The sequence below is a fragment of the Anticarsia gemmatalis genome, chromosome 5, assembly GCF_050436995.1.
Source record: "Anticarsia gemmatalis isolate Benzon Research Colony breed Stoneville strain chromosome 5, ilAntGemm2 primary, whole genome shotgun sequence".
Classification (NCBI taxonomy): Eukaryota; Metazoa; Arthropoda; class Insecta; order Lepidoptera; family Erebidae; genus Anticarsia; species Anticarsia gemmatalis.
In genome coordinates this window covers 4368690-4392615 of record NC_134749.1, presented here as the reverse complement: position 1 = coordinate 4392615, position 23926 = coordinate 4368690, and the positions used below count along the sequence as shown (strand labels likewise).

At 35.8% G+C, this 23926-nt stretch overlaps 2 protein-coding genes across 7 annotated transcripts in view; one reads left to right on the top strand and one right to left on the bottom strand.

Annotated features, from left to right (window-relative positions):
* Positions 1–23926, bottom strand: part of LOC142972856 (Golgi-associated PDZ and coiled-coil motif-containing protein-like) — a 44225-nt gene that overhangs the window by 18780 nt on the left and 1519 nt on the right. The window lies entirely within an intron of this gene.
* On the top strand, positions 7106–23413 carry LOC142972855 (uncharacterized). The gene is made up of 10 exons (XM_076114209.1): positions 7106–7316; positions 18641–18744; positions 19349–19460; positions 20038–20135; positions 20219–20329; positions 21586–21801; positions 22370–22488; positions 22583–22670; positions 22756–22985; positions 23147–23413. Exons 2-10 carry the CDS (start codon positions 18649–18651, stop codon positions 23373–23375), a joined length of 1299 nt encoding a protein of 432 aa, XP_075970324.1. The 5' UTR covers positions 7106–7316; positions 18641–18648; the 3' UTR covers positions 23376–23413.

Here is a 23926-nt window from a genome sequence, read left to right as displayed (position 1 = left end):
TAATGTTAAAGTTTTATCGCTAACGCTTTAAGAAACGAATTATTTTAAGTTCATTTACGGCAAACGATATATTGCTTCACGGTAATCAAAGAGCCATTTCTCCGAGTGAAGTAATTGTGAAAATAATAGTGATTGCCATTGACCTGTGTGGGACGCAGTGTGCGAAGTCATTACTCATTTACGTACTCCCATCTAATTGCGATATACTTCACATCGACTCAAACAAACACTCATTGCACTTATGCAATCAGCTTTATATTAATTGATCGAACAAAGAACTTTGGACAAGTAGGGGAGAGTAACCTATATTGTACCGGCTCCTAAATTGTACCACGTCTGTATTTCCTACTAATTATTAATATTATTTTACAATGGCAACATAAAACCACTCGACTAAAGCGCCACCAACACTCCTCCATTTTGTTAGCACGCCGGACAGATACAACGTCTTAGACAAAATAAAACCTTTTTTGAACTGAGTGCATGTTATTTTTTCGTGTTTTGCCTAAGGAGTTTTCCATTCAATAAGGTGAATAATAATATAATGAAATCTGAAAAAAATAACCTCGATATGTATTATTTTTGATCAATAGCTAATAGACACTTCATGTGCAGTGGTTATTTTTTATTTTTAAAATTATTGTGAAATTATACTGTTCCCTATATTGTACCATGTCGAGTTATTTAAATTGTACCGGTTCAGTTTATGTAACCGATTGAAAATTTTGAATAATTTTTTAATTGATGGTGTATATATATATATTTTACAGATAGCGTCATGAGAATTGTACCTCCAATCCGGGTATGTGACCATTGTTCCAATTAAATAAGGCAAAAAGATAATTGTTCCTATTCAGTTAGAATTTCCTAATGTTTAGTTTATATTATATGATTTTCGATAGCTGTTTTATGAGGCAAAAAGATAGTTATGTTCCTAATCAGTTAGAAGTTCCTAATTTTTAGTTTATGTTATATGATTTTGATAACTATTTTTGTCAACTTTGAATTAATATGTTGAGAAGCTTTAAATTGTTTATTTTAATATAAGTTGCTAATTTTCTTAAATATTGTGATTCCAAAAGGCTGGTTAATTAGAACAGTACCTTTTTAAGGCTGATTATACTGAAGGATACAAATAAATCAATATTCTTATTAAATAGCTTTGATTTTTCTAGAATAGGTTTTCTTTGGTACGATTTAAGTACCTAGTGGTCCAAATTAGGGTACCAGTTACGTTATTTGGACCGAAGGACAGCTTCCACAAAATCCTTTTTTTTCACTAGTTGCAACTAAGCTGCAATATTTATACCTTGATATCATGTAGCTGTTTAACCATGTTATCTTATGAAATAGTTTATATTTTTGTAACTTATAGGGATTCGATGTTATTTCATTTAATGTCAAAAGTGGTCCAATATAGGTTACTCTCCTATACATCAGAGGAGAAATCTTTAACAGTATGACAGTACTTAAATTTAGTATTATTTAGAAATGATTATACCTAAGCAATACGTCAATACGAAAAAACTAATGCACATAAATTACAATTGTTAGATATAAAAAAAATAAAACAAATTCTGTGAATTCAGAGTGAAGAAGTAGACGAGCTCGCAGAAAGAACACAAAATACTTCTTAATTAAAGAAAACATATACACATAGGTTGCAAACATGTAGTAGTAATTTCCGAGCCAGAAGTTTCAACGTTATGAGGTAGTTAAAGAGCATGAAGGCACATTAGTGTTGATGTAAACCGATGTGAAGGAGACGCCCATACGTTATGCGCCGACACTTGCCACTGCACCCAGTGTTTACGTGTGCCATTTGCTAAAACACAATTAACGCGTCTTTTAGGAAACTGCTAAACCTAAGTAATGTTTGTTTAGTGTACCGGTGCAAACAATTCTGCTTAAGAGGCAAAACACGAGATGATAGAACACCACCACTTTATTAAGACTTTAGTGCTAAGTGGAACAAACACATCAATCAAAGAGACGACTGTCAAAGCAGCAATAACAAAAGGAAAGCTTCGCGATTTTCTTTTTATAGCCGGATGCCCCATCTCGGAGAATCGAGATTGCCAGCCGACACAAACGTAGGTAAACTTAGGCACGAGAGAGTAGGACTAGTAATTGCTTGCAGTCGTTAAATTTTGCATTTAAGTTTAACGTCGATAGTTATTACTCGATCGAGAATTATTATGGCGAGTTACTAGAACTCGTCAACGCTGCACGTGTGTGTAGGTAAGTAGGCATTCGAACCTAATTAAACGTTGAATATAGTTTATTCTGCGGCCCGCGGCGAGCGATTCCCACGAACCGCAGAAATGCAGACCTGTCGCATTATCATATTAAAGGTAAATCATGTACAGGCGTGACGAAGTAGCCGTTCCTGCAAACATCGCAAGTACCCGACTGATGTTTTATGTGGTATCGGACCTTGGCCACCTTGCTTCACGTTCGATGTCACCGCGTCAATGTAAGCAAACATCTTTGTTTATTTTTCAAATGCAACGCTATAATTTGCAACTAATTAACAATGTATTCAAGGTTCCGTATGTACCTCATAAAATGTGTTATTGTATGTATGGCGATTACCTGCAACAGTTGAGTGAGACTGTTAAAGCCATATACGACGTGTGAGACGAGTTTCTTTGAACACGCAGCAGTTAACATCAACACTCCATTAGATATCAGTCGCTTCCTCGTACATGGATGGAAGGATAATGCGCGTGAAAGATATGTAAAACATTGTAACTACAACGTATACCAATAAATGGAAGTGCAGTATCAATCAGGAAATTTCCATCTTGCTTTACGAGGTCGCTACAGACGTTATAATGCATCTAACTTTATATATTATTAGAACAGCTATTAAACACCTATATAACAATAAAGCATTGAACCCTTTGTATGTTTCATTACAATTTACTCTCAATGTGAAAAGAAACAGTGATGTTAATTTACGTAGAAATGTTCAAATGTATCAAGTCAAAATACAGCAATATAAAACTTTTACATCTGCAATTACCTTTTGCAGTAAAACGAAAACAGAAGTAAAAGCTAGTTATTTATAATTGGATGTGCGTGAGTAAAACGTGTATTTAATAAAACGATTAGCCCGATTTACTGATCTAATTAAAAAACGAGACCACTGGCTGTATACTTTATTCCGACGTAAACTTAACTAACTTGTTGAACATATTAACACATGCATAATCTTGTAAAATCACATTCAATGCACAGATACAATCTATAAATCAACGTTGATTGAAATAAATGGCTACCTATCTATGGAGCTTTCAATTTGTTGCCATCTATTTGCAGTCAATGATTTCTACTTAGTATATTCTCATTTTGGAATAGTCGACTTATGTAGACTCGGTTTTCTTACAAGAACCTTGTTTAATTTTTAATGTGACCTGATTACAAGAACGTTGCAAAAGGATTTATTAACGAGTACAAAAAAGGAGAGCGAGCTATAATTCACGCGTGTAAACGTTATATCAGCATAGTAGAGCTTACCGCAAAGGCACGAGCTTTCTGAGCGTGACTTGTAAATCTACGAACTGAATTGCATCTATTGTAGACTTAATGTTTCTAGTAAATGACTAGATGTTAGTTAAAAAAAAATTGTATGTTTTAGAACCGGTTGAAAAACCACTTAGATCTGTCATTTCTGTCCGTCTGTATGTCAAAACTACGTCATTCCAAAAAAAAATAGTCTTCACAGCTGAGTTTTGGTGAACATGTATAGCAAAACACTTTGTACAAAAATAAATCCTTGAAGATCCTCTATTTTTTCCTATAAGAGCGTGATGTCTTCAAGTAATATACACTATATGTATATTACTTGAAGACATCACGCTCACAATACACACACAAGTACATATTTTGGCAAAAAAAATCTATGCTTATGTACTCATTTGTGAGTCCGACTCGAACTTGACCAATTTTTGACGTAGGATGTCAGTCTACAAAGAACGCATTGAAGCTTTTTCCTGCTTTATAATTGGCTCGTTAAGTCTGCGTGTTGTTTCACGCCAGTTATGAAGGTAGGATTGCAAAAATTATATAGGTACTAATTGAACATATGAATGAACATTATTATCAGCGTACAATATCTCACTTGAAAACAAACAACTACGCTAACAATAAAGCCCGAGTACTACAATCATAATGAGTCACGTAACATGTACGAGTATGTTCTAGTACTTGGCGATACCATCATTAGAAGCTTGTTTGTGGACGTGAAGCCTACGTTTTACTATTTTCTTTATAAAGGAAATAAATTCCGCAAGAAGGTTATTAACGTTTTAAATAGCTTGCTAAGTGCCCGCACGATTTCAAAAGCATCATAAGTAATGAATAAAGATATTATGTCTACGTCTGTAAAGGACAGTTGGCCACCCGCGCTGCGTCCCCCCCTGCCTGCCGAGAGCAGACGACTCAAAACCCACATAACCTGTCACGAGGCGTCTGTGGTCAGCACTGGATGGACACGCTTCGCGGTAATCGAAAATTATTAATACTTAATTACTGTTCGACCACAATCGCGCTGTCCGATGCTTATGTTCCGGCGCCGCTCATTATCATTTGATAAAAAAACTAGCTAGTTTATGTCGCATATATCTCACCTAATACCATAAATAATTACTTTATATGGTAACACAAGCGCTCATGACAAGTTATTTTCAATGTAGGTATTTGCAATTACATGTCGCCACCGAGGCGTTATTTAAAGTCTAGTGTAAATGATATAAGAATGGCAAACTACTTATCAGCTTTTCATAAAAGCAAACAAACGTTGCGATTTCTGGCGCGATAAGTGCCATCAAGTAGAGTTCCAGGTAAATGAACGGTGACGCAAATATTATGTCTATGAAGTTTTGATAGTTTAGTTAAGATGCCAACGAAACGTGCCAGGGCGTTACATTATTGCTGGGCGCTTTATGAATTTAACTCTGCTCATTAGTTTCAAAACGAATTGTAATAATTAGTAATTAAGTGACTTATTTGTAGAGTTTGATTCAATTAACAGATATTTTACGTATAATTTAATAATCCGCGTTTTCGACTATCAAGATACAATCTTCGATCTTTAAATCTTAGTTTTTTTTTTATTTTTGGACATAAATTTATACCTAAGTATAACTCCTGTCCCTTAATGCATAGCGAGCAAAGCTAAGAATAGAATGACCTTAAAAGTTATGTAACTATGAAGTGGCCTTGAAGATACTCAGGAAAATATCTAGAATCTAGATATTAGTAAGTACGAAAGGCACAAATTCTTCATAAAAGACCGCTTCCTACGAGGATGCTTTACGTGGCTATTGGTATTCATGAGTATGCTAATTTCCATATTGAATTTTGTTAGCATATACCGCTATCTCAGGGCCAGAATGATCTAAGCTTCTAAACAAATAGCAGAATTAATTGAATAAAGTTGTTTGAAGGACAAAAATGTAAGGCTCTTTGAGAGAAAACAGTATAATATAAGCATAAAGCAAATTGGTCCTGCTAGAGTAAAAATATAAACTTAATATCTTTTCCAAATGCATGTCATTAAAAATAATGGGCTAGACTGTAGTGTACAACGGGCGATTGATGAACGTGTATTCATAGCACTTAAAGCATTTAAACAGGACACTGTACTTTAGGGCCATTGCGTATGAATAATTTGTTTGTATGCGCGTCTGACGCTCCACGCCGTGTATTCTGATGTAGAGGCTCGATTTGCATATGTGTGCGTAAACTTGCTATCGCATAATACATTTACTTCACCCCACACAAAAACTGACCATAAATTACAAAAGACCACTCTTTTATTTAACAATCGTAACAGCCGTATGTAATTATTCTATAAAGAACAAACAGTTTTAATTTAATGGGTAAGGCCAGGGGTTTTAATAAATTTATTTAAAGTATAATTATAGTAGTATTTAATTTTTAATTGCACCCTGATCAGTCTTTCTGTTATGGCCGATGGTTTATAATTCCTCAAAAAGGATATTTTGTAGATGCCTAAAGGTTAGGCCATTTAGGGATTACGAATAATTATTAAAATATATAAAATTGTTGACTCATTTTATGGGTAATTATTATTTATATCGTGAAGTCTACTCAAACCTTATTTTCATATGATGCGTTTCAATATGTAATCTTATAATAATTGTTGTTCCCTTTATAGACATAATTACTCAAATTAATAATTCATTGCACAAACAGGTTTTAGTTATGAATAACAAATATGGTATTTATTGCGCTTACCATATTATCATAGTAATATACTTTTATAAAATTGTTATTTTTACTTAAAATTAAGTATAATTCCAGTGACAAACAAGCTAGGCGGCAAATATAATTTTGTATAAGAACCTTAAACTGCACCTGAAGTAGCAAGCGGATGACAATCAATAATCGATTCAACAAGCGAAGAGGGGAAAGTAATTTTATGTAACTAAGCATAGCAATAGAACCAATATTGATTATGATGATCGATGAACAACTCCTCAAGTTTACCACGTGACGCAACATACACAAGTGTTCTAACATATAAGTATGCATAACATCATGAGACATCGGTTAACGTTTTCACTCCAGTCTGATACATAAGGAATGTCTTTTCCCACTAATTAACTACCAATCAAAGGTTTCATCTAGCCGACTCTAATGTACAATTTATGGGCGATTGCAGCGGTCTTTCTCACGCTTTTCGCCGATCAGATTCAGCATATCGTATGTACTACTCGAAATAGCTAATCAATACATCGTATTTCTGAGAAAGCACTGCGCGAAGTTTTGTTTGGATTTAAAAATGAAATGCAAATAATATTATAATTTACATACTTTGTTTAGTTTTGTTAGGTACTAAATAAAAGGTCATGAAATCGTTCAATGAAAATCAAGGACATCAAATGTTTTTTAAGATGTACATTTTGCCCATGATAAAAATATGTGTGTAAACTTAATGGCCAAAGAATGTGTATAAAATCATGGAGAAATAACAAGAAAACACTAACTGAAAATGCATTGGGGAAGGCTTCAGTGGCCGGGCGGCCCGGGCGGGCGGGGAGGTGCGCGTACGCATGAGGCGTGGTCGGCGCGGGTGCCGTCCGCCAGAGCCGCTGCGGATGCTGCGGCAAGCGCACCTGTTCCACGCCTCCACGACAAATCGGGCTAATCACACGTGTGACCACATAAATCGCAATATAAAATACTTAGTGACATGACTATAAGTGATTTTACAGTGACACTAGTGACTACGAAAGGGCCTTAAGGTAAGGCTCTGCCTGCTGCGTGTCCTGGATCAACCCTAGGTCGGTAGAGTAACGTTTTATCTTCTTATCACATTATCGCATGTTTTGATTGAGCACGCAATATCCGCGGTGCAAATATATTTTAAAATCATATTTAGCTGCAAGTTAAATTTGTGTACCTATATCTTTTCACTTATGTATCTTTATTTATATCGTTTATTCGTACATTTATTTTCATAAATGACACATTAATAAGTACACTTTCACGAATAATTAAAAGAATAATAAGGAATGGAATATGGAGTAAAGATATGAATTAAAATATCCGATTAAGTACATTAAAATGCAATGATGTGAGGCCTTTACAAAATTATGAACTTGAAATGTGCGTACCGTAAGTTTTCACGACGAACTTAGCAAATGAACAAAATGTGATCGCATCACAAACGACATAACAGCGAGTAGCGGTTCCGGAACCAGTCCTTAGTGCCTATATTATTATCGATAACATGCGTTATGTTTCCACACAGACGTTTGGTGAACTTATGAAACGATGTGATAACTTGTATCGCCAATACCCTTCTTGCTAAACTTTAACTAATATTTAGTACTTATCTCATTATTAGTATGTCGATTTGTTTTGACATATTGATAAATGTGTAAAATATTGCCGTATAATGCATAATTTATTTTAATACCATCCATATTATTGCTACAGACAGTGCTATCTAAAAGCTCTAACCAGTTGGGAAGGATATCATTGACAGTAACAGGTTTTAATGATTAAAATCAAAAAAATACAAGGTTTATTATAAAATTATGTAGAGCATGTATAGAATATCACAATGACGCTGCGATTTAAAAGGTATTATTTATATAAGTAAAAGTATTTAAAAGGTAGGAATTTAAAAGGTAATAAATTTCGAGTATCTATTAAAAATAATGAATTCTAGGGCTTTCGCCAATTATTGGAATTTCGTCTTTCAGCATTCAAAGGGTCTTAGCGAGTATTTACATTCAAGCCTATTCAATTTAAATGTAGACATTCATTTTGGTATTTTATCTAGATCGCAAATAACATAAACTGCTACTTAAACACACATTTTTAATATTGATGAGGTCAAAATATTTAAGAAATGGTGTAACATAAAAAATATGGCATATTTACATATACGTACTAATTTACTACTTATTCAAATGCGTAAACAAAACAGTTGAATTAAAATAAGACAAATGAAAAACAATACGAAATAACAACAAATTTCGTCAAAAATGAACTAAGTAACCCACATTAGAAATTCAAATTATGATCAAAGAATATCTAAGTAGAAGTCAGTGTGATTTGAGGGTTTCGTTCACAAAAACTTTAAACGATACCCCATTGCTATTAAAGCTAATTTCACACTTTCATGCAGTGAGTAATAATCACGTAAATCGATTAAATAACTTGTTATGTGACATTAACATTTAAAGGACCTCTCGGGTCCAGAACCGATAATATATTAGAGTACCAGGGCGGCGATGTGAACGAACCCCCAGCATATTATACGATAGCATAAATCAAGGCATTAATCGCTAGACATCAGTTAACTACCGAGTATAGGATATCCTAATCATTGAGCAGTCATAAACTACGTTAATTATTATTAGTAGACGTCGCCACTTGCTCCTGAAACTCTTGGAAGCTTCAAGCATTATTGCATAACGACGTGGGAAGAACGATCGAGTGAAGGGCATTATAAGAGTAAACATTCATTAACCGAATGATGATTTCATACAGGTCAAGGAAACCTCAAAAGGAAAACCGCAAAGACCACAAAAAATATTCGTAGTGATATTTTACATACATATTTGCACAGTATCAAGGAAAGTTAACCACAGCGATTAACGTATTTATCGGTAAATAAATTAACCACATAATAAACAAAAAGCCGCGGTTAATGTGGGTATGTACACCGGTAAAATTACATTAACTGTTAAATATATTAACCTCAAAGCTTTACTCATGAATTTCACGTTTAGCTTATGTATGTTACCTTTCTTGTTAAGACAGAAGCGAACTCATTAAAACATTATCCTGTGATCTCAACTTTACAATGAGAACTTTTTTCATTGCATTAAGGTCTAAATACGATTTTTTAAATGTCACTATAATTAAAATTTATCGAATATCGAGAGCGGGTGTTTCGTGTTTATCTTTATGGCAGCTGTAATTCATATTGATTCGTTGTTATTAAATGTCGAACTCATACCAGTGACCACGCAGAGGCAATTAAGAGATCATCAAGGGCTCGCCTTGAGCGTCGGTTAGGTAAGCCCTTCCTATAGCGAATGTAAGCTCGCTCATCTGTTAACTATTTCCAACTGCATAATCACTGCTTACTTATTTAGAACTACTCATTCGTATAATCGCAGCTACTACATTCTAATGTGTTTATACTCAGTTTGGACACAAATTGAGATTACATATTAATTGAAGATCTTACACCTCGAAGGTTTCGATGTTCTTCACGCTTAAACGAATCATTTTTTGTGGATATTATTTTAAGGGCTCGCCTTGAACAAGTGATTCATTGGTCTGAGGCTATTTCCTTATATTGCAAATGCTGGGATCGTCGAGTGATCGCAGTCTTTAATCAAGACTATTTTTATCATAATAAACTGTCATTGTTCTCAAATATTTTACAGCTTAATATATGTAAATATTCGGATAAAAACAATACGTATACAAATTCCAGAATGTTCCCCGGAGCAGTTCAGTAACCAACGATATAGCTCCTTGGCGTTGCCGTAGCCCCTGGCTAGCAATAAATAATACTATAACGGGTACCCATGGCCGTAGTCTTCGGCGACTTTCCACATACCTAATTTGGCAAAACGTTTAACCGGAGGAAATTGATATTAAGTTAAACAAATTCAATAAAGTCAGTACATACAAGAATATAATTAATGTTCGTAAATAATATTCATTCAATACTTGGCCGAGCCCGGAGATATGCACTCAATTGGCTTTCGCTTGTAAATAACAATATGGATGACCTTTATTAATAACGTTGAAATTATTTAGGTTAACTTTCACTGTACCTTTTGCATACTAATATATTTGCACTGGATCGCGAATAACTTAAAAATAACTTTCATCATTATATTTGTATCATAAAGATACTATGTACAAATAGTATTACTATACTCTTTAAAATATAGCTTGATTAAAATGACAGTTCTAAGCAAAACAGAGCACACAACTTTGTAGTGACGTCTAACGAGTATTACAAATTGAAACACGAAAAATCTGTCTTGTCTAGCATTATAACTATTTTTTAAATACAGATCCTCAATTAGAAATCAGAATAATTCAATACAATCAGCCTTTAAACTAAAAATCAGTACTATTTTCTTTAGTCTTAAAAATAAACCTAATAATTTTCAACCTCTCTACAAGGCTACGTCATGTTGCAAAAATTTTAGTAAGGAGACACAATAAATAAGAGTAAATCATCTGATTAATCGTTAATCGCGAAGTACACTTTGATACTATTCGTGACCAAGAATTAATAATTAATCTCCAAGATTGTTCCAGCGATTCTGATGATAGCGATGAGGATGATACTGATTTAGGATGCGCACTATTAACTGCGCATCCTATATTACTATCATCTTCATCCCTATCATCAGAATTGCACCATTAACTGAATAAATTAATTTTATTTAACTTTAATTTCATTGTTTTATTTAATTGATCCTAATTAATACTAAACTAGGGGAGGTCTCCGTGCGGTGTTAAAAGTAGGGCTGGTCGTCCTATACGAATTTGCTTAAACAATAAGATTCACAACAACAATTCGTAAAAAGTTAATTCAAAAATAATTGAATCGAATATAATTATTTTAGATTCGATTTTTTCGCTATCGATTTTGATCCATACTTCTACAACCCTAGTCAAAACAGTTTGACATCTGTCATTCTAATCAAGCTATATTTTAAAGACTATAGTGGCTTTACCTGTAATAACATATTAATCTAAGAATAGGTCTTAAAGTGAAGTAGTCAATTACTATTAAATGTCTATCCACAATAACAGTGATTACACATCTAAACTACCTTAAGCGATTGGATAATACAAGATAACAACTATTGATAATAATGGACACAGCAGGCGCCTGTGTTCCTAAGGTTTACAATTAAATCGGAAGGTATGCATATCAACGTAAGTAAACACGCCAACAGTCGGCTTGCTCCCGTCTACCTCGAGCACCTTGTATTTGTTCTAAGCAAATAACAGCTCCCGGCACGTCCCCCGTCAAGTGTCACATATTATGTATAATAATAAATAACATAAAAAAACGAACTCTCACAACTTGAAACGTTTGCCTCACATAAAAACATTTAGATGGTCCTATAAAATATGATTGAGAGATAGTTTATTTATTTAGCGTTTAAATACGACCCATAAAATCAATAATATAATCCACAGATCAAAGTTGCAAAACCAACCTGTTTGGTAACACATTTTATTCAACGACGCAACGAGAAACTTGAAATATTATGCATTTATGGTAGATAAATTATGATATGTTATACAGTTTTGCAGGCTATGTGTTGTGTAGACGAGACTTTGTTTTGTTAACCTCCATCCGCACTTCCCGCGTGTATCAGTTGCGAGACGAGAGAGAAAGTACCACCATTTACATTTCGTAACTCTGCTTTTGAAACAAGTAAGAAAATCGAGAACTAAGTGTTTCTTTTTCAACAACAGCATAAATATCCATAAAAGATATCAATACACCCATCAATAAAATGCTAACGCAATTTATTCGATACATAATATTACATTACGTGAGTGCATGTATATTGCATAAGATTGATAGTAAAACATGTTGCTATAATTGAGATATCAAACGAGATTTTAGTAAAATAGCTTTGTTACGACTACACCGAAGAAGGTACGTGTAATATAGCACCCACAAGTTTTACGTGGATGTTACGTGTGTACGGTAGAGGTGTCGGTGTGCACTCGGTGAGAAAAGTGTTGAGCATCAATAACGATCGAGCCGATAGCACCGATAGACTGAGGGAGGTCCGCCGCCTGTGGCTCTCGGTGCTGGTTTATTTGCATGTGGAGCGCAAAATGTCGTCGCGAGATAACTCCACTCGGTGTGTATTCAAAGCGAATCATCACCATGCTAATGTAGTAATTAAGATTGTATCGCAACAAAGCCGGTTTGCAAACGTGCGGCGTTGACAAGCGCGGTCGGCCGGTTATGTGTAATATTTATAACGCTTTTAATCAATAACACGAAATAAGTTTTTCTGTGCAAATCGATAAATATTGTTATTAACGGCAATGATACCGTTTATTTGCCTCTACCGTTTTTGTTTTTTTATCGTAATGTCATCAAAACAAGAACAAAAAATAACTTGATAAGTTCCATTTAATTTCTTTTAGTGAGACACAAAAGATTTGACATGAACAGATACAATTTCAAACACTATCCATTACGGGGTTTCATTAAAATGTCACGAGCAGATGATTATTTCATTAAAGAAGGTGAGGAGTAGCAAAATCCTAATTTTTTGCCTTTCAACACAAAACATGCATAAATAATAAATATGTAATTATTAACAAACGAAATATTAACAGTAGGAATACGAGCCCAGAAAATTCCAATGACACTACACATTATGTCAATCATGATGGAATAAAGCACTTAAATGTAGAGCACATTATCTTTCCTTTTTCAAAGGTTTATGGGGCATTGTTAAGATGTGCTCACCACAAAGCATTACCGCATAAAGACATTGAACCTGGCTGAGTGTTGACCCCCTACACGACGCCTTAATACTTCGTATATAACAACACTATGATTCAACCTTTCTAAACAATTCATAGCAACAAAACCAACGGTGATATCACATCTATTTCAAAACGGGGAAAACCATAAGATTTAATGCGATTAAGAATGTTGATCGTATTCATTTCAATAATATCGTTATTAATCTGATATTCTGATATATCTCAATTACATTACAACAATTACTAATACTTCGTTATTGAATGGTTAGTAGACAATAAATGTGTCTAGTCGTACTTTAGTGAGGTAATAAAGCAAAGTGAATTGAAATCTTATCGATTATGAAGACCTGTTCAACTAGATTGGACAAGATAAGACATCGATGGCCCCGGTTTAAGTCACGGCGCTATTAAGCAATGGCTATTGTCTTGTGGAGATACATCTGATCAGAATCTGTACAGGGAGCGGCGTCGCACGCGCACGACACCACGCGGCCCGCGACGTAGCTACGGTTGCGCCCAGCCGCAGCGGCTTAAATATGCAGTCCCGACATTGCACAATACATTCGTAAGCGGTTCTCCCGGGACATTCAGCGCCATTCAAACACTTGATAACACGATAAAAATATGTTTGCATTAGTACAAGTTATTCTACTTTTATTTGAATTAAAAGATAAAACTAAGGACAACAAACATTTGACAAAGAAAGAGTAATGCGTAACTGAGTGATTATTTACTCTATTATGCTATTTTTAATAAGCAAGCACAATGACGTCTTCAAAATTATGAACTTAGTTTGGCGGATATCAGAATAATTCGCTCTAGCAATCATTCGTCATGAATGTTCACAACGAATTTGTAAAAGAAATAGATAGGATAAATTTTTACAATGTGTTCCACAATGCACCGCAATAAATTATATTAAAAGTAATTGCCCTAAAGTAGAACTCACGAGATAGATGGAAGCTTTCGGAATACATTACAATTCTAGAGATGGTCTTCATTATGATTTTCGAACAAACCAATTTCGACATCATTGATAATATCGTTTACAACCACATAAAAATAAGTAAACGGTAGCAGTCACGCAACAACATCGCTTTTCAATTTACCGTCAGATAGAATTTAAATAATTATGAAATTATCTAACGGCGGCGCCGGCACTTCTACGACTCTATCTAAAAAAACAAAGATAAGAAATGAACATTAAATTAAAGATAATTGCGACAAAAATTCCGAATGGGTTTGTTCAGTAAGGTGGAGTGTGCCACTGATTAATTGGCAGCCGGTTTGCGCGAGTGGTCGCCGCGCAGTCTGCGCCGTCAGTAACCCACTTACGAACAGAAGCAGATGACACTAGCGCACTTCGAGTTAATGCTTTAAGGACCTAGCCTTTCGCGTATGTCAAACAAAACACCTACATCCCCAACTTTCCAACTTTCTTCACTTCTCACCTAGCTTGAAACCACAAATAAGTTTCCTAAAAATTTCGAAACATAATGGTCCACTTGGTTTATTTGTCATGAAACCTAAACGGCAACACGATGACACACCGCACCGTCTCTTTACTCTCATAGATGATTCAACTATCGGCCGCGAAATGAGGACAGTGAAACGACCTAAAGCTGATAACGTTTTCTAGGAGCATTCCTAGCTATCTGTAAGTAAGTGTGTTAACACAGTTCGCAGTCGTTGTTACGCGAAAACAAACAGTGCTTGGGGCTAACTCAAATACCTGAGCAATGACAAACTCGTTAGCGGGGTCCATAAATATCTGTGATTGATTTCAGATAAATGTGACCTAACTACCTATGTAGTACAATATATTGATATGATAATAATATAATCGTGACTATTTACTTTAATTACCAGAGCCTTTTGCTCGGGATTATCGTTTAAGAATCTAGTTATTAAATTGAACCTACGTAGTTGGAACAAGCACCATTTAAATTTCGAAGTGGTCATTATGTTGTTAAAACGTGAATGACGAAGGAACATTTTTAACAGGGACCGTTCTCATTAGGGCTTTTTAATTTTTTATCTCAAGATGAATTGAGGACGGAGGTTATTTATTTTAAATGGGTGAGTCATACGAAATTGCAACATAAAGGCAAATTTATAATGAGCTACCCGACGACATTCCACGAAGGCCGCGTAGTCGCAGACAGGTAAACTTTGCCGAGTTGACACCGCGCCCAACATTGTGTTCGCGGCGCGGTAGCAACCAGTAAGCACAGTTAGTTTAACTAGACAAATGATCAAATACACCAAAATAATTACACAAAAAAATAACACCACACGTTTTCAAAAAGTCACAAGAAAATGAAAGCAATGCCAAAAAATAATTATGGAAAGCTCACAGTGAGAGCACATTTCAAAGAAGTTAAGAACCGCTGGTACGACATAAAATATTCATAATCTCAGAAATGCAATACATTATAGCCGACACGAGACATAATTTATAGGTATTCTATGACAGTGTCCAGTTGACCAAACCTCATAATCGGCATGCTTATTTCCGATTTCGAATGTAACCAGGAAATCGTCTTAACTTTTTTTTAGGTGTAATTTAAATAATATTAAAGGGTCAGTGTAGAGCATCGTCTGATCTGCCATAGATCATGATAAAAGGCACCGACTTTATGACTCGAATGTGGCCATTCGTGCCTGTGTAAATATCAAGAAATATGACGTAACAATATTATAAATAGAGTAATAGGTCTCCTACAGAACTAATAACCTAGTTTTGATTTCATTCGTTGCTCATTCATGTATCACAGAGTGAGATCGTTAACTCCATTGTGACAAGTTTAGATTTATAGAAAACAATAAACCACAACGACTTTGAAACAAAATCACTTGGATTGACGAAATAAAAATAAGTAAGTAAAAATTTAACTCTAACATCCACCTTGCCGTCTCAAATCAGAGGGCCCAATAAGAGCCGCAGTACAATACAATAGAGCAATCTCGGGTGGTCCCCGATTTCATTATATGACGTACAACAGCGCACGTATCAGACGTTCGAAATAAAAAGTAATAGGACATCCTCCTTTCCCTACGTTTTAATTTAAGAACGGAAGCTGCATGACTCGGCAAGAAAAGAATCAGATTAATTTTCACCGTTGTCTTGCCTGACGCGCACGATCTAACAAATAAATTGTTCCAAGACAACGCATCGCTGCGACTTACGCGTGTAGACAAAAGGAGTTGCCAGTGGTGAACGAAATAAACTCCAGGATACGCGTCTACAATAGGACGAAAGCGTCAATGACTTTGTAAAAACTAATATGCATAAGTATCTTTACTAAGCCAGCATCGTTTATTGTAAAATAGTTATTTTACAGTGGAAGGAACATCCAACACGAATTTTATAAAACGACGAAAGTTCATTAAAACGTAATGCGCATCAATAAAAGCAATAAAGCGCGTAGCACCTGGAAGTGCGTGCTGTAGCCGCGTTGGCTCGGCTCCAGTTCTACTGAACTTTGACAACTAGCTGCGGCGGTAAATTGCTGTAACACATCCGTCTGCCTCACTTATACGCGTATATAAAACGCACCGCATAAAGCTTTACCACTAAGAAAATACGTTTCAGTAAATATCAAGAACTAATGACTAGCTCGAGAACGTTATTTTGCCATCAACATTTCAGCAGTACGTGCCTAACTGCAATAGATTTGTTCGTTCTTTCTGCATTCCCATGTCGTATGATTTCACATACAGCGAGGTCGATGCACTCCTCATACGTGCATTCCTTTTCCCTTTCTGAATTTTGATTGCTTCCAGGTATGTAACAGGAACAAAAATATAATGACGGGGTTTCGTCAATTGATCTCGAACACTAATATATCTTCGACTTAAAGCGATATTCTCAACGCGTATTGTGCTTACTATGGGAGCGTGTGCTTTCTTTATCGATTTTTAATCATGCGGGACACCCTTTCATAAGGCTTCATTAAAACATATTGGTGTATCGTCATTCACTCTATCATGATTTAGCTGTCATTGAACATGTCTATATGAATAGTCAATGCACCAGAAAATCAGGATGGTAGTTATTTGAATATGCTACGACATCTGATCTAACGTCAATTAATAACGATACGAATCTCATTTAGTAGCCCGTTCCGAGACGAATGAGGTTACCGAAACAGACGAGACTACGTGACGACCGGGCGCCGACAAGATGACCAACACTATTTGACGTCAAATTTATTTTCATTAATTAATGCTAAGTGTAACGTAGTGGATTATATTTAATCCAGGATCATACATTTGGTGGTGCTTGGTGCGTGTAGAGGTAGTAACATCTTCACAAAATAAATATGACGTTATAATAGAGAACGTATTAAGATAACCCAAGCACATGGCGCACGCGAGTGCAGGGCTGATGAAAGGTTGACCTCAGCGCAGTGTGGGCGGTGCTAGACAATGATAATCCGACAAACGGAGGTCCACGAACTATACCGGAATGCAAATAAATAGATGCACATAAACAGGACGAAGCAGCACACCTGTCGTTGATCAGCCACATAAACAATGCACGTCATGCCGTAACCGTCGGTAGCCCATCACTAACATTATAACCAGCACAAAATAGTCAATCCATCTAAATAAGTCTAATGGGGTTATACAAGATGACTCATAGTTCTCTCCCTAAAACCTTGTTTCTTCACACTCACAACGGCAATATATTTTTGTGTAAACAGTGCGCACTTGATTTATCTGAATATCGTAATTTACTATATACTGATACTGCAAACATGCAATTACTTCTCAGCTATAATGTTAGTGTAATTACCCGTAATAGAGCCGTTTACAAACTTCCATTTATTGAGATGTAAAAGGCTCTATATTTCGTAATGACAACTTTTTGTCGGTTTGTGTATAGCTCGTATTGCAAGGAAACGCACCCTAAGGAATGGGTTTAGCGAAGTCGTGTGCTTATAAAGAACCGCTTTACTGATATCAATGACCCCGTCCACGCCAGACGTTCTGCCGTATTTGTTTAATGTACAGCTTTACATTTTCATACAAAGCTTCCACGAAGACAACACCGATAGTTATCATGACGAGACGCGCTAAGCAGGTGTTGATAGTAGTTAATATTCTTATTTCATGTTCTCTTAGTCACACGGTCTGTTGGAATCATTATTGCGTTACATTTTCACAATTGGATAGACAAACTTAATGATGCCCGCCCACACAGCATCTCATTTATTGATATAGGCCTAACCATTTTTATGGCTCAGATTATTGCATGTATTATAATGAATCAAAATTTAATAAAAGTTTTTAAGATATCCATTTAAAACCGCACATTCTAGTAATAGTATCCCATTGTTAGTATTTAAAATATGGGAAATATATGCTGATGTAATCATGTGACCCACAGCTGACCGGATTAACCTAAAAATTACACAAACGATTGATCGTCGAAAGTTGAAGCTGTTTCGGCGATTTCATTGTTTACGGATTTTAGTTAGTAAATATAATGTCAACACTATAAAATTCACATCGTGTTAACTTTAAATCAATCTCATTATCCGATATATTTATCTTATTATTCATTTAATAATGGTTTGTACAGACGGGGCGATGTTAAGAGCGGCAGTGGCTGCGCTGGCGTGCCTCTGCGTGGCGCGCTCTACGCCGGCCGAGCACAGCCTGCGGGCTTACACACAGACCCTCAAGGTAAATACCACCCTCTTGTCGCATACACAAACATTTACTCAACACAATATTACACGACACGTATCACCCGAACTAGACAAATAAAAGGCATATTTTCAAACAATTTAAGTACGCCTCTCGGCGTGTGGGCCGAGTGGATAAATTACCACCGTCAATAAATAACAGACTGAAATAAATAGGCCACTAACTAAATCAGTAACTGGAAGTACTTAATCTGTACTTTGCTACTTGTTTCTTAACAACAAGTTTGAAATACCTGAATAATTAAAATTGATTCTTTCAATAAGAAACAAGTATTATTTTTGTCAAAATAGATAATATCTACTTACTGTAAAAAAATTGTTCATGGAAAAGTCAACATCAATTTCAACTTTCGTGACGTTTTGGGTTGTCTCCCAGACCAGATACCTTTTTTCTTTGACGAAGTTATAACACTTAGCACTGGTATTGTTTTCATATAATTTTGACTAGTCTATCACGAACAACTACGAAACTAAGGTTAACTCGGTGTCTAGTCAAAAACGATACGATGTGACAGTGCTTTAGCGTCAAATCTTGTTAATAGTGTGTTTATTTACTAAGCTCCGCTGTACTCTTATTTCAGGATCCCAACAGTGTCTTAGCTAGTATTGAAGAACGACTGCGCTTATTAGACACAATCAGTGCCGATCAGGCGAAGCAGGCACGTAGACTTGATATGATACAAGACAAACTTGGTACGTTGATTTTATTATTCCACTTCATTACGAAGTTTTCTGATGAAAGTAAAAGATCAGTAAGTCTATTGATGCAGACTGACCTGCCCATAAACCACCCTTTCACTTTACCGTGGAAGGAAGAATCGCGTTTCGCTAGAAAATATATTAAGTGCCAGTAAATAAATTATCCATTTAATTGGTTTGAAATTGAACGGGATGTTACGAACTCCTAACGCTACAAATACGCTTATTTGTGAAATATGTTACATTCAAAGAAGTTCGCTGATTAAAAACATAATTTTATGGTAGTAATAATAAAAGGACGACGAACATGTAGATGTATTTTCCATCCGGGAAGCAATCATGCTGAGTCACACGGCAGTCTTATTGTGTCATATCCTATTTTACAATACAGACGATGGGTCAACTTTCGCAATATCTGCTAGTACATCGCTCGCAATTGACCGAACAAGAGCAACGTACAATTAACTGCTAAAGGAACCGCTTAGGGCTGCAATGGTATGAATAAATTAACTAATGCACGTCCGACGCTCACTGAATAGGATACCGCTAATATTTACGTATTTGCTTTCAGATCGCGTGGAAAATGCATTGACTTTAAAATTAGAAAGAGCCCAATTAGCAGCAGAAAGACTCGAGCACAGGTTACACATGCTGCAGACTAATGTTCAGGTTCGTGTAACAAGTCAAATAACAAGTATTTAGGTAGCCACCTCTGCAATATATAAATGATGTATGTATTTTCATCATTTCAGGCGTCGATCAAAGAGAGCAGCGATAAACTTGAAAGCAGTCAAGTTAAAATAGAGGAACTAACTCGTAACCTGACCGATCACATCATTACGCATAAACTTTTATTGGAAAAGGTAATTACTTTAATAATAAATATCTAGATTCGTTGTTCGCAGGAATATACACTCACGTATACATACACTAACAGGTACCCTTTACGAAAACTATACACAAAAAATCTTATTTTGGGGTTACAAGTAATTTCTGTATGACCTAGAAAATTGTTGTATCTCCTACATCAATCAACAAACTACATTCATCTTAACTAACTGGCAAAAGTTTTACTACTATACATGTATAGACCAAACCAAATTGGGTGTAACATTACATTTAATCTAGTCCATGTTAACAACTTTCACAGAAGATTTTAACTTTTCGTTACGTCGAGACAAAACGTGTAACGCATAATAACTATTTAACACTTGAACCTGTCCCACGGCTGCACTTAAAACGACAATAACTCAAGGTTCTGGGGAGGTCGTGGGTTCAAATCTATCTCCGGTTGATTTATTATAATTAAGAGACTTTAACAGAAGCTTATTTATGGCTGTTTCTGGGAATACCAGGTAAATGTAACCACAATTACATAACATGTACTGTGAAGTCGTTTGTTGTGCCAGCAATGTAACTTGAAACCTTATTTTGTTGCGGAAGGCTTCAATAAAAACCTTCACAATAACATGCGTTTGTTTAAAGATTTATTGCTATTTCAAAAAAGAAAGTTTTCGGTTGTAATGTTTGGAGTTGTACTCCCTAATTGTCAACCTACTTTACACGGAACGTGAGACGTTCGTAGCCAGCTGCACTCACAGGTATATGATCACTGTGGTCGACAACTTTTGACAAAGACAGTCCGTAAAAGGTATTTTAGATGACTGTCTCTGTGTATATAGTATTTTACTATAAAGTCCAACAAAAATCTCAATAGACATTCGGGGACGCTGTAGTTACTTTAAGTACTAAGTAGTAATTATAATAAACCTATAAGTAACTACAGGACGAATTGTTTGCGTAGTACATAGTAAGGCTAACGCTAAGTATAATAAATATCGAACGCAATAGAAACATTTACGATGTAAGGTTGCAACGTTAGTAAAGGACTCTGATCTGCAATAAACTTTTACGACTTGCCATCAGGAGCAATAAAACAATGACGTTTTAGCTTTATTATTAGTTACTAGAAAAACAAACAACGACAAGACGACCTTCGGACCACGAAGATATGAGTAAATCAGATCTAAGGGGGACTTCACCGTACTCCAATACTTTGTTTTTGTATCACAAAACTTTAGCTTTTGCTGTATCATGTACATATTTGTTGTGTTACCAGGCAAATGCTGCATATGCGGACACATGGCACAGGAGCCTAGTGCTGGAAGCTCTAATGAGAGACGGACTGTCCCTCGTCAATGTGACGAGGAGAGAGCTTGCGGACGGACTGAGAGCCCTAGCCAGGCGACAACGAGACTCTAGGATCAACCTCGGCGAAGTTGAAGCATTGTTTACCAAACATATGAACGATAACACTAAAAAACTTGAAGTAAAGGTATCTTTATCAAATTAATTTTCAAGTTCTCTCTTAATTCTCTTTTGTAAAGCTATACTGCTAAATTTTTGGCCATAATTCTCCCCTATACGTATACATCATTCTCTTTCTCTAACCACTATTCGCCCGCCAGTCCTCTTATTCCACAAAACCAAATACTATAGTATAAGAGTTACTACATAAAATATATTTAATCAGCTTATACCTCTCTGAGACTAAATTAGTCTTGAACTGTACTACAAAAAAAAATGTTGGTTTAAAAATATTTACACTGTCGCTGCAATTATTGTTTTTAAATATCTGCGAAACGTGGGTTTATTCGATACACCTCTGCTTAAACCTTCGGGTATAACAGACGTGATGTCTTTAGTCATAATGCATCTATTTTCAATAAAAGTATCTTATCGATGCCCTCTTTAACCTTGTCGATTTGTCAAGGCTAAATTCTGACCCTGAGAATCATTCATATCGATGAATTTTTAATAAATGCTCCGGACAAAAACGACTTCAAGGAAAAAGCCGGTTTTTATCTATAAATTGTACTGAGCAAGTTACCGAATGTTTGCAGATGCAGGAACTATTGGACGCACAGAGACAATTCGTCGAATCGTGTCAGCAGGTGCAACAGGATGATCCCAAGCCTGTCGCAGATGTACTGGACAGACTAATTGAATCCCTCATCAAAATGTAAGTTCATTTGACAACATGACTAGTACAACAGACTACAATAGCATATGTTATTATTACTGATATATAAAATATCGTGTCTCTGAATGTACAGGAAATCGTCGACATTCCACGAGCTGCACAAGATTCAAGATAACATTAACATGCATGACATCAAAGTTAACAAAATTCTGAACACACAGGTACACATATTTCCAGTTACTTATTCCACCTTCAACGAGCGAAAACAGTTTCAAATTCACCGTATTTATTTATTATTCATTTCAGTCTGATTCCACTTGTCGACGACTGGAAAATGCCTTCCGGAATACGTCACATACAATCTTAAAAGAAAATGAACTAAGACAATTGACTGAGAAGTTCGTTTCGTTGACTGATCGAGCCGACGCTGCTTTGCTACGTTTGGAGGCGCAACTGAAAACTGAGCCCGAAGAACCGGTACCCTACTCGGACGTTACAGCCGAGGCTGACAGACTCTTACAGAAATTATCTTTGGGGTAAGTGTTACCTGTGAAGCTCAAATCGTCATTTATGATAGTAAGACTAATCTTGTTTTCTTAAAAAAAATGTGTTAATTCAGTTCACTATAAATAACTAATTATAATCCTTCTACCAGTAAAAGGTCTAGAAGCAAACTAATTCGCACAAATGTTTACAGTCGCGATTCCGAGGGTGATTCTAAGGAATACTATGATTTGGAGGAGGACGACTCTGGATACTTCGACGACGACGGCGGAGGCGACATTATGGGCGACGACAAAGTGATCCTGAGCGGTGGCGCGAGAAAGAGACAGAAGACCACGACCGTTCGCCCCCCACATCGGAGACATCTGCATAAACACCCCTACGACCGCGGCCCTCACATAAAGAGCCCATCTCTCACCTAATAATATAAGCTTGTAACATAAATCATTTTCAATAATCACTGCTGTTTTAATTGTACCCTAAAACTACCAAGTATCCATACTAATATTATAAATGCGAAAGTAACTCTGTCTGTCTGTCTGTCTGTGTGCTACTCAATCACGCCTAAACTACTGAACCAATTTGCATGAAATTTGGTATGGAGATATTTTGATACACGAGAAAGGACATAGGCTATACATCATCACGCTACGACCAAAAGGAGCCGAGTACCAGTATTTATGTTACAAAAACGGGGAAAATTTTCACTTATTCTCTCTTATCGCAACTTCGCTTGCGTCCAGCAAGCGAAGTTGCGCGGGTCAGCTAGTGTTTAATATTTTTCTCATGTAATAATAAAGCAATATTGGTAGAATGATGTTGTTGTTCATGCTGGGTTTTTGATTGACTACAAGTTATAAGGTAACAATTTACAGAGAAGGCACATTAATGTCACTGAATTTCTTATGGTACATAAATTCATTAATTGGCCTGAATACATCTATTACAGATGATTAAGGTGGTGTCAGGTAGA